The 12,286-nt window shown below is 43.0% G+C and overlaps 1 protein-coding gene across 1 annotated transcript; it reads left to right on the top strand.

Moving 5' to 3' along the window:
* Nucleotides 1–909: 909 nt before the first annotated feature.
* Nucleotides 910–11,800, top strand: nxpe3 (neurexophilin and PC-esterase domain family, member 3). Its single transcript, XM_049594517.1, has 6 exons — nt 910–1,135; nt 5,477–5,677; nt 5,924–6,705; nt 7,412–7,482; nt 7,583–7,804; nt 7,897–11,800. Exons 2-6 carry the CDS (start codon nt 5,585–5,587, stop codon nt 8,460–8,462), a joined length of 1,734 nt encoding a protein of 577 aa, XP_049450474.1. The 5' UTR covers nt 910–1,135; nt 5,477–5,584; the 3' UTR covers nt 8,463–11,800.
* The last annotated feature ends 486 nt before the right edge of the window (nt 11,801–12,286 follow it).

Genomic DNA, 12,286 nt, shown 5'->3' on the forward strand with positions numbered 1-12,286 from the left:
ATCCTATAAAGAAGGTATTAATCACCAGAAATAGAGTAACTACAAATTGTAGTGGTGGAGCATTTTGGTAGGTGGCCTGATTGATACTCATGAGTTGAAGAAGTGTTCAAATAGTTTCTCAGTAATGACAGTTTGGTCAGAAACATGCACACCAGTAGCCTGCTGGAGGTCATTTTGTAGGGCTCTGGCAGCGCTCCTCCTGTTCCTCCTCACACAAAGGAGCTGATACCGGTCCTTCTGCTGGGTTGATGTCCTTCTACGGCCTTGAGACTGTGCTGGATGACACAGCAAACCTTCTTCCACCCACATGTATGGATGCACCATCCTGGAGGAGCTGGACTACCTGTGCAACCTGACTGGGCTGCAGGTACCAGTAGTGACAAGGACACTAGCAGAACACACAACTAGAGAAGAATCAGTCAGGAAGGATAAGGAGGGAGCAGCTGTCTGTGGCCACCACATGTAAAACCATTCCCTATTTTGGGTCTTGTTTTTGTCTCTCCATTGCACCTGTTGTCACTTTCATTTGCACCACAGCAGCTGAAACTGATTCACAATCACTTGTGCTTCCTAAAAGGACAAATTGATATCTCTGAAGTTTAACTGACTTGGTGTTACGCTGTGATGATTAAGAACAAAAATCAAATAAAACGTCTACGTCTTGTAAAGCCTATAAATAGTGCACAGAAATAAATACTGTATGGATATAAAGTTACATGTACTGGATGATTATGTACAGTCACATGTAGGCTACAAATACCACACTGTATATAGGGTGCAGCTTGCAGGATGTTATTACGATTAAATATTAGAATTCTTCTTTATTTTCCTTACGAGCTTCCGTACTTTTACTTTTTACATGTTACAGCTTTTATACACTCAAGTTGTATATTACTGACCAGCAGAGGACGCTGCACCTTCAACCACCCATAAACCCAGACATAAACCCACCGCCCACCGGGTCCTGTTTTCCTCCCATCATGATGACCGACACCTCTCAATAACCAGGACACTCCTCCAGTCTACTACACCGCCTCCGATGTGGCAGCCAAGCCGCCTCTGTGTCGTCTCCTCCGGGCAGCCGTTAGCTTCATCACCCTGCGGTCCGACATCATGCTAATCGTCGACGTAATGTGTGAGTAACGTTATGGGGCTGCATCACCGGTGTTAACGTTAGCTAACAAAGGGACGGTGTTTTAAATGGTAGTAGACATGTTTGTTGTAATTTCTATGTATGTTTTACATATTATGAACCGTCCGTTTCTTTGTCGTCACCGTTCATGTGATATGTTAATATAAACATCGGACCGTTAGTGATGAATCTCAAGATGGAAGATTGGACTGAGGAGGATTGTTTACTGTCATCAGAGCTATTTTTAAAAGCAACGTAATGACTGTAAGACAGTCAGTATGTCTGTTAACATAATGAATATGCGTCGATAACATTCAGGTTAAACAGCAGGCTCAATCACCTTGATTTAAAGTAGTGTTTGTGCATATGTAGGGTTCAAACTGCAACGGCTAGTCGATTAACTGATAGGTTGAATGACAGGAAATTATTTGCAACAATTTTGATAGATTAAGTTGTTGTTTTTTGGGGGGGGAAATGTCCATAAATCATAAATGTTTGCAGTTTAAAAGATCAATTGTAGGTTTTTGACTCTGGGTCAAAAACCAGAATATCAATATTAATTTGGGCTTCATGGAGTGTGATCCATTTTTCACTGTTTTCTGGCATCTTGTAGCCCAAATGATAGATTAATGGGATGCAGGCGAGTAATTATGATATCCTCCTGAGACCTGAGCTTTTGTTTGGCACACATTTTTAATTTCTCCAAGCTGTGTGGCATCAGTAGGATGTGATAACTACTTGAACTAAATGATGTGCTCATATGGAGACATGCGGTTTATTTTTAATACTCACAAGTGTGTACTAAAGTATAAAACTGTTTATTTCAGTGCCCCAACACTGTTCCTTTCAATGGCTGTGCAAAAACTTAACTGTGTTGTTGTATTTTGTAACTCCACACAAATTTTCCCTGCTCCATACTCCAAGCTAGGAATGTCTTTTTTGTCTGTAAGAACTATCAGTCGCACCTCATTGGCCTGTGTAATATGCTGCCATAATAAAGCTCCAATGTCCTCAAATAAATACTTCCTAATTAACAGCGTCTCCGATTGTTACTGTTCCAAAACTGGTCAGACTGGTTTAGCATAAATAAACAAGTTTCAATCATAAAATGCCATCGGGTTTTGCACCTTGTCCACTTTTGTGACGGGGTCGGCTGCAGACTGACTTGGCAGAGATGGTTACCATCTTGTTTTAACATGGATTAGTGTATCAGTGTACTGTGCTCATAGTACCACTAGCGCAAAAAAGTGTCCACGAACGAGGACAACAGGTCTAAGATAAGCAGAATTAATTAAATGGTGCAGCAAAGCCTAAATGTGGTGTCCCCAATATTCAAATGCTCAGAGTCCCCCATAGGCTGTTGTCCCACTGTAAAATGTTAGTATATGAAAGTGTATATAAAACAAAATGTCATAAAGAATTCATTATGTGCTTTTTCCTGTACATCATATGCAGGTTCCCTAAAATGGCACTCTAAAATGCTCCGTTTAGCTGTTAAGTTTCCAAAAATTTCCTCTGGGAGGAATTACCCCAGACCTTCTTTGATGGTTGGGTAACAGAAGATGTAGATTGTGTTACTTAGGTGACACAAAGGAATCCCTGTGGCCACCCTTTCTTTTGGCACCACCTGTGCCTTCATTTCTCTTGTTCATTTTCGTTTCCCTTACACCTTTTGGGCGGTTCTTACAGTCAGCACTTGGTCGGAAATGGACACCTAATCTACTTTTCTCACAATCAAATAATCTCCAGACTTGCACAGGCTCGCACCTGAGGACATAAGTCTCTCCAGTGGCATAATGGACCCCATTGCACGCTATTGTGACGGGCCCTGGTGCACGCTAGTAACTTGTTATAAGGCGCGCAAACACACACCACTGCCAACTGGTTATGAAAAAGCCAAACGAATTTAATCGAGGGAGTTCTGCTACTTTTTCTTCTGGGTCATTTTTCTCTTGTTCTTTCTGACTGCCGCTTTCATGTTTAAAAGGCATGACTGCTCGTCGGACCTGTAGATGTGCTCAGCTTATTAGTCCTGACAGATTTTGCACCTGAACTAGCTATTGTATCATCGTCTTTTCACATGATCAAATAGAGACTAGACATTTGGCAACATGATCAACATACATGTTATCCAACAATCATCACTGCGTACCTGTATATAGCAAGAAAATAAGGAATTATTCATGTAACTTTATCATGACAGAGTTGGGTTTTCAAATGGTTCCATTTTTGAGTTCTTCTTTGAACACAGGTGTATTTCCAAGGTGGCAATCTGAATCATCACCACCCCATGGGCCCCAGTGCACTGCCAGCAGGCATAACAAGGCCATGACGGTCTTTCTTTACTGCTGTGGCATATATATCATAGGTTACTCAAAGGGGTTTTGAACTATTCTCCTCTACAATATGAAAGCAAAAAGATATCAGGGTGCAGTGTAATAGAAACAGAGGCTGAACACAAGCACCACTGAATTTAGAATTGAGAGGTAATGAGACTAAAATGGAGCTGACATCAGGCACAGTTGGTGTTACAGGAACAATCACATTAATTGCTTGAAGGTATTGCATGAAGCACTGGAGCTAAAACACCCTGTTCAAGAAGAGAACCACTGATGACTTAATGTTTTTTTACCACTTCCTGTGTCAACATCTGTGGTTTGTTTTCAAGTCACTGTTTGTGGAGGAAGTGAGTGATTACACATTATGACCGCTAACTCTGAAGGAGGTGAATGAAGCAATAAGAATGAGGTAACACGGGTCAGGTGCAGGAGGACTCAGTGCTGGAGTGGTAGAGTAGTTATAGGCTGTGTCTGTATCTGTGTCCGGGTGTCATGGCAGTCTCTTCACCAAGACAGTGATAGAAAGGAGTTGGTGATGGAAAACAGTTCTTTTTGCTCATCAGTCAGAGTCCATTACCAAAACACATGCGAGTGGGCAAAGGTAAGGAAGAGAGGAAATAGTCTGGTTATGTACTGCAAGAGACAGAGTGCAACAAAATTGCTTTTAATGAGGAAGACAAATGATTGAACAGGCCACCAGGTTACAGCTGATTTCTGCAGGAACAAGTGATCAGGAAACTGTAAATATATTTGCTTCTGTCTGTAACTTGCCGTGCTTCCTCAAATGTGCGAGTGTGTGTCTGACCTGCGGCTGTGGGGACTGCAGTATAGTATTTTAGGTCGGGAACATGGACTAAACCACCAAGCTGTGTGTAGACTAGTTTCCTCTCAACCAGATACAACAGAAAAATGCTGCTCACACATTAATGCATCAGTATTAACAACACACTATAATTTCATGTATAATTACAATTATGATGATACTGATGTCATTTTTCTTAAAGGGACAGTTCATTCCAAAATTAGAAATACATATTTTTCCTCTTACCTGTAGTGCTGTTTATCAGTCTGGATTGTTGGTGTAAGTTGCTGATCGTTGGAGATGTCAGCCGTACACATACATTTGTCTTACAAGAAATCATGACCTGGTCACTCAAGATAATCCACAGACCTTGCTGTGAGCAGTTTCATGTGGGAACTATTTTCTTTGTACCGAACTACACCCAACAACTCGATCACCGTGCAGGGGAAGTGTCTTCCGCTAGTTCACGTAGCACCACTGAGCTAGCTGAGGTTTTACATTAATTAGTTAATATTTACAAGCCTCTCGTCCACGAGTAGATGCACGCTTCCTTCTGCGCTGTGATTCATTTTGCCGGTGTAGTTTGAAAGAAAATTGTTCCTACATGAAACTGTTCACAAGGTCAACTGGGTCATGATTTCTAGAAAGAGACAATGCTGTTGAGTTTTTCAAATATGTTTTGAGCGCCACAAGCTGAGTGCCATCTAGTTCCATGGTATTAAAAAGAAGGCAGACATCTCTACGGCCGATTTCTCCAACACTCGGCAACTCACACCAAAATAATCTAGACTGATAATAGCACTACGAATACAAGGAATAATATGTATTTCTTGCATAGGAGTGAACTGTCCCTTTAAATAAATTGGGATGCTATACATTTACACTCGTGAAACAACATCACCCTCACGTCCAAACTAACAATAAATTCCTTTTCTAAAGATGGACATTTGCGGTCTCTGCATACAACTGAATATCAATTAAAAAAAATACAACCTCTTTTAACCAGAAAAGAGGGCAAAACTACACAAAAACTACAAAAAATTACTAACGATAACTAAAAAGAGCCGTGGAAAATGCAGCCTTTGCAACTTTAACGGCAGAATAAAGCATGATCATGACAGACAACACAGAGATGTAAAGACAGTATGATTTTTGTGCTTCTTTATAAACAGTTGTCTGTTTGTGCCTCCTTCTCGTTGACAGAGTTCATTCGCCAGGATTGGTTGCTGATGACGAAATGATGCCATCATCGCAGATGTGACAGATTAGAGTGACACAGGGCCTGATCATGGGAGACAGAAGAAGGTCACCATGTGCCGAAATCCGTCCAAATATGCCCTCATCTTTCTCTTCCTAGCCCTGTCTGGCCTCATCTTCCTGCTGCGCAACATCCACACTGTGGAGGTGAGCAGAAAACTGGGCTACACATGGGAGTCCTCAGTTAACTTGAAGGGGAATGGATGGACCATCATTTACCCTTTTATGTTTTAACGGCATTTTATCGATCTTTTTAATAACACTGAAGCTCATGGGGACAGTTAAAGCACAGAACCTCAAGAGTATTTTGCTCCATTATACATTTGTATCTGCCAGTCATAGGTTGATGTTCATTTCTCATGCAGCACCTTTTAAATCTCCCTTTTTCTTAAGAACTGGAACTGCCACACCGTCTCAGCCCTCTACCAGCTCCAGAGCAGGATCCAATCATCCTTCGTCCCAGAGAATCTTCCCACTTTCCATCACAATCGCACCTTCTGTGCCCATCTGGGCCAGAAACCCTCCCCTGAAGATGAGCTGGAAGAGCGCTACCTTTTGGACTCTATTGCCTGGCCTGGGCCTCCGCCTCACTCTGCACCAACCTCCCTGCGCCAGACGAGCGACCCCGTCCACAGCCTGTTCGCCATCCTTCCCACTAAGGGAGGAAGGGAGTGGCATTTGGGCGACCAGCTGGAGGTACTCGTCCAAATGCATGACTTCCAGGGGCGCCCCAAACGCTACGGTGGGGATTTCCTTTTGGCCAGACTGCACTCCCCGGAGGTTGGAGCAGGTGTAGCAGGTAAAGTGCTGGACCACAGGAATGGATTTTACTCCGCTATGTTCCCGCTCCTCTGGGAGGGGATGGCACATGTTGAGATAACATTGGTGCACTCGAGTGAGGCTGTTGCTGTGCTGCGACGGCTGAGGGAGGAACGGCCTGATAGAGTGTTTTTTAAGAGCCTGTTTCGCCTGGGCTTCCTGTCTGAAACTACTGTGTGTAACATGTGCCTCCCCCCTGACCAGCAGCCTCTGTGCAACTACACAGACCTTTACACAGGAGAGCCCTGGTACTGCTACAAGCCGAAGATGCTCAGCTGTGACACCAGAATCAACCACGCCAAAGGAGGCTACCTGAAACACCTCATCACCAACAAAGAAGCATTGCTCTTCCAGAGGTTTGTAGGGAAACATTTCATAATATGACATACAGTATATTTGTGTCCGGTGTGTAAGATTCATGGGGACTTAGTGGTACTTAGTGGTGAGGATTGCAGTTTGCAGCCAGCTTAAACTTCTTCTGGTTAGAGTTCCTTCAGTGGTCTTTGTTCAGGAGGTTTTACAGAGAGCTGAATTATCTGCAGAGGTCTCCTCATCTCCAAAAACAAAAGGACAAGGTAATTAAAACCAGTAAAAACACTGGATTTTTCCTACCCCAACTTGTAGCTTAGAGTGAGCGCTCCTCACTGTTACGCTGCTCTGTGGTACAGGCAGTTGCAGACCTAGACCCAGGGTGAGTCTGCGTGAGATGGAGGCAGCTTCCCAGAGGAGGGGGGGGGCTCCAAGATAACATTATCTTCTGCGTTGTGGTTCGAAGTGCTGGATTTACAGCTCACAGCAATGATACTGCCGGCCAAAAATGTTGCACCTTTACGATCCATCGTCGGTGTAGTTAGCACGCATTAGCTCTGAGGGCTAACTGTCATCCTGAAATCCGATTTGACTGACTCCATTCTGAATCAGGTACAAAAAAGCGGAAAGTGTTAAGACTGTTGGTTTGGGTCTTTTTTCATGAGGTTTGTTCACAGTAACAAAAATATAGAATATGACCAGATTCAACCTTTGACAGTGTTTTAACACTAAATTCTGTTTCTTTTATCGTAGTGGTGTAAACATTAAAGTTCACATACACGCTTCAGGACCCGACAAAATCATCGTGCTGCCTCCCAGGAAAGGTACAGTATACCTGCAGAGAAACTTTTGTGCGTCATGTTAAATGATTTGATTTATTCCATTAATTTAATTTTGTCTGCAACATTTCTCGCTTTGTATCAGATAAAGTAGAGGTAGAAAACAGCAGTATAAAACCAGAACCTATTAAGCTAGAACCATCTGGATATTACTACGAGGACACATGGAGGCCATTAAATGGCGTTACAATGCGCCAGTTCAATGAATCATCTGCCACCACTCAGTGTTTGAAGAACAAGGTGATCAACATGTACGGAGACTCAACCGTCAGGCAGTGGTTTGAGTACCTCATTGCTTTAGTACCAGGTGAGTGATGTCTTTTTGTCTCATCTTTTATCTTTACACTCTGCCTTGTGTATCTTTCCCACTGCAAATTCCATTCATTTCACTTTCCCCAGGTTTAAAGGAGTTCAACCTGCACAGTCCTAAAAACGTCGGGCCTTTCATGGCGGTGGACAGCACCCATAATATTCTCTTGAAGTACCGCTGCCATGGCCCACCCATCCGCTTCTCCACTGTCATGTCCAGAGAGCTGCGGTACATTTCAAATGAGCTGGACAACCTCTCTGGGGGTCCTAACACCATTGTCGTCCTCAGCATCTGGGCCCATTTCAGCACCTTTCCTGTGGAGGTGTACATACGGCGGCTCCGTCACATTAGACGCTCGCTGGTGCAGCTTCTGGACCGAGCGCCTGGGACGATCGTTGTGATCCGCTCGGGCAACCTCCAAGCCCTGGACCAAGAGGTGAGCCTGTACAACAGTGACTGGTACTCCCTGCAGCTCGATATGGTGCTGCGGTCCATGTTCAAAGGACTGAACGTGCTGCTGGTGGACGCCTGGCAAATGAGTTCAGCGCACCACCTTCCTCACGCCCTCCATCCTCCTCAAGTCATTGTCAAGAACATGATAGACATGCTTTTGTCTTACGTTTGCCCAGAAAAGACAAAGAGCAAAGACAACTGATGTAGAGGAACAGTGACGATAATGGATCTTGTTGAAGGACACTGAGATTAATGTGTCAATTTGCCAACCAGTTCTTCAGCTCACGACAGTAAGGCTTCTTTTTAGCGCTCTTCAAAGCTGCACACCCTTTAAATACTGAGAGACTTCTAATGTAGGACTGATCTCTGTTTACTTGCCTGTTAAATTTAATTATCAATCCAACAAAACTAAATTTATTCTGGAAAAAGCCAAAGACTTTGGCACGGTGTTACGCCCCACCCTTGGGCGGCCCTATGGGCTGAACAAAGCTCCACCACTGACCCAAAATACCCACATCCCTTAAATCAAATCCATAAGAGTTATTAACAAAAATCCTGCAAAGAGGACAGTAAAATCCCAGGCTGAGAGGCAGCAGGACCAGTAGTCCTCATGGCAGAGGCCTCTCTCCTCTGCTGCTGGCACCGAAGCTCTTAAGCACCTCCTCCCCATGCCAGATGCAGTGCACCTCATTAGGCAATGCAGCACACCTGGGCAGATCTGCAATAGAGGGAAAGGGGACAGCAACACAGAACACACACAGCCGCAACACCCCCACCCTTAAAACAATGAATAAATAGGTTGTCACACTGTCGCTCAGTCACACACAAGTACTGAGGCAGTTAAAGCTTAACACAGAACAACTGTAACAAACCATAGTTCAGTGACAAATACTATTTATTCATTGAAATTAAGTGTACTTAACAATAAGGAAATGAGTGCTGCTTACAGAGGCTTTATGTTAAAGGTAAACACAGATCAAAAGCACTCAGAAAAACACCTCGGTAACTCTGAGTACGTAGATTAATCTAGTTTGCGCTCAAATCTGAAACAATGATGCTCAGTTTCCCCAACACTACATGCAAGCATCTCTTCAATACAAAGCAAATGGTGTAATTAAGTCACAACAGATTGGGACTGCTGCTGACAGAAGGTGTCAACTTGGGTCAAATTTGGATCAAACAAGATCTTATTATACAAAGGGCCAACTAAGTCAACCAGCCAAATCAATGGATGCCACTCCCACGAGGTACAAAATGGTTACCACCATGAGGTAAAAAAAGAAAGAAACCACCACAAAACTAAACACTGACTTCATCTACCAACGCCAAAAACAGCAACACAGGTGACCAACACTAAAGTGAAGTGCAACAGCCACAAACCAAAAGGATCATAACTAGTAGACCAACAGCAGCACACCAAGATCCAACAAAAGTGAACTGCTACTACTACAACACAAAATGGACACCATGTGGTCTCCAGCCACATACACAAGTTACTGTAATGGATGTAGGAAACCAGCAACACAAATGAACCTGATGAATTGGGAAGCCACACCCACCACTACAAGATCTAATGATCTGTGGGGTGACTACATCCCAAACCCAAAAAAGGTCACAACTAATTTGCTACAACAAATACCCAACAGCAGTAACACACAAGTGACCACACCAAATAGTGGAAAATCACAAAATGGTCACGATGTAGTTAACCACTACACAGATGTTGCAAACTTACACTAAAAGCGGGATTCATACTTGTACGTCAGCTCTATGCAGAGCCTTATGCCGTAGCCGACGCATGTGGCCTACACTGTTGTGAGCATTTGTACTTGTACAGTGGTGTGTCTGTGTCACTCTGCAGTTACACCTCCATAACACTAGTCAGCGGCATAGCTTCTGTGAAGTGCTGTAGAGTTTAGTTGATTCAAAACACACATTAGATATGGCTTAATAGCTACAGCTTCAAAAACAAGTACACAAATCAGCTTCAATATAACCTGCAGCATTCACAGACAAAACATTGGTCTCTTGCTGGACACATTTTCCCCACATGCTAATGTTTTTAGCACAAGCCTATGGCATTTTACATTGTATGAATTAGCCTAGCGACAAGTGGAGATTTCTTCTACTCATATGAAACCAGGATAAATCATACACAACTTAAAATGCTATTTTGTGGAGGCTTTACTGTCTTCACAAGTTATTGTTTCTTATCTGTGAAATTAAAGTAAATAAAAGCTTTGTTTCCACCGAGGGAAATGGTTTCATCTCACAAAAATGGACAGGAGCTCTGCGTCGCCGTGACGTGTAGTTAAATTTCTGAGGAGGTGTACATCAGACCACGGCGTAGGGTATGGTGTAGGCCTATGCTGTAGGTACGGCGTCAGTTTGACATAGAGGTATAAATCCTGCTTACACAGCAGCCCACAAGTGACCAAACAAAAAGAAATCACAACTAAGTTGCTAAAGTGCAAAACTAGGAAAACTGACCTGCCTACCAACATGGCAAGCTAACCCTAGGTAGTCTTCAGTGGCCTGCCAAGCTCGAGGTGGCTTTAAACTCTGAATTTACTGCATCACAGGAGACCAAAGAAATAGCCAACTGTAATACACTGAAGCGTGCCCCCGCTGAGGATTGCCACCAGAAAAAAATAAGGCAAAATAACAAAGTGGCAAGCTTTTTACACCTACCCAATGGCTACCTAGTCAGTCAGTTAAAAATTGAAACCACAACTGGTCTGACAAAAGGGATGACCTCAACACTCAAACAAAAACTTGCATTTACATTATCTCGTGGATGTTCGGCCCCAGATGAGCCCCCATTTGTTGCGACCCACCTTTGGGCGGCCCTAAGGTGAACAAAACTCCAACACTGGCCCAAAATAACCACGAGACACCTTTAAAACAGTCAAATCCATGACAACAAACCATGCAGACAAGACAGTAAAATCCCAGGCTGAGAGGCAGCAGGACCAGCAGTTCCCAAGCCAGAGGCGTCTCTCCTCTTTGTGCAGCGCACCTCGTTAGGTAATGCAGCACACCTGGGCAGATCTACAGAGGGAAAAGGGACTCCTACAGCCGTAACACACAGTGATTGTTACTTTCCATCTGCTGTTGTTACCAAAGTCTTTTCTATGTGTGTGAGTGTATGCGGTATTTTTACATAAGTTGCCATGAATCTGTTCTTTCAGTTTAACCTTTATATTTGTTAATGTTTGTTTGTTAGTTTTGCCAAAGCTGACGTCTCAGTGAGTTCTGATTCCTAAGATTTTCCCTCAGGCTGCTCAGTGTTGAAAACGTGTTCTTACGCTCCGATGCCATGTTGCACCACGTTGACCACACTCTGTTCTTTGTGTCTGATTGTTTTAAATGATGACATGCAGCTTTCTTGGGTTAATTGTTTTGCAAAAAAAAAAAAAAAAAACATAAACTACATTTACCATTAAATCTCATCTATATGTGTGTGAAATTTGTTTTATAGTTTTAAGTTATATTTTAGGTGCGTATAGTCCTCATGGTGGACATCACTGTAAATCATTATAGCAAACAAAAGGTGAAAATGGTTGCATTTATTATCCAAAGCGCTTTACAGTTCTTTTGTTGTCTAAATAAGGTAGATATATTCTTTTTCCTATTAAAAAAAAACAAAGACTCATACAGAAGTAATCCCTCTCAGTCATCACTTACGACCCACAAAAAGTGTGTGGTGTATTTTTCTGCAGAGACTCTGTCCCCTGCCTGTATTTTTAAATTTTCTTGTTATTTGATGTACCCCCACAGCCGTCAGGTGAGGTCAGGGCTTTACAAAAGTTAGCAACCAGGTGCCAGACTGTAAGCAGCACACATCCAAGATACACACTGCTGCAAAAAAATGCAAATACAGTGAGGTGAAACACCAACCGAGAGTGGATCTACGGTTGGCTTTGACTTTGACTTTCACTTGCGAGCCTGTTTACAAACAGTAACTGACAGTCCTGCAGACACATCTTCAATAGATTATATTGTAGTTATAATATAATAGTAATT

This window comes from Epinephelus fuscoguttatus, linkage group LG13 (assembly GCF_011397635.1).
Source record: "Epinephelus fuscoguttatus linkage group LG13, E.fuscoguttatus.final_Chr_v1".
Classification (NCBI taxonomy): domain Eukaryota; kingdom Metazoa; phylum Chordata; class Actinopteri; order Perciformes; family Serranidae; genus Epinephelus; species Epinephelus fuscoguttatus.

What these genes read in the sequence shown, in the direction of transcription:
- nxpe3 (XM_049594517.1), top strand. Translation starts at nt 5,585, where the DNA reads ATGTGCCGAAATCCGTCCAAATATGCCCTCATCTTTCTCTTCCTAGCC. An exon ending in GAAGCATTGCTCTTCCAGAG is followed by an intron (nt 6,706 to 7,411) that starts GTTTGTAGGGAA and finishes CTTTTATCGTAG; the next exon opens with TGGTGTAAACATTAAAGTTC. An exon ending in CGTGCTGCCTCCCAGGAAAG is followed by an intron (nt 7,483 to 7,582) that starts GTACAGTATACC and finishes GCTTTGTATCAG; the next exon opens with ATAAAGTAGAGGTAGAAAAC.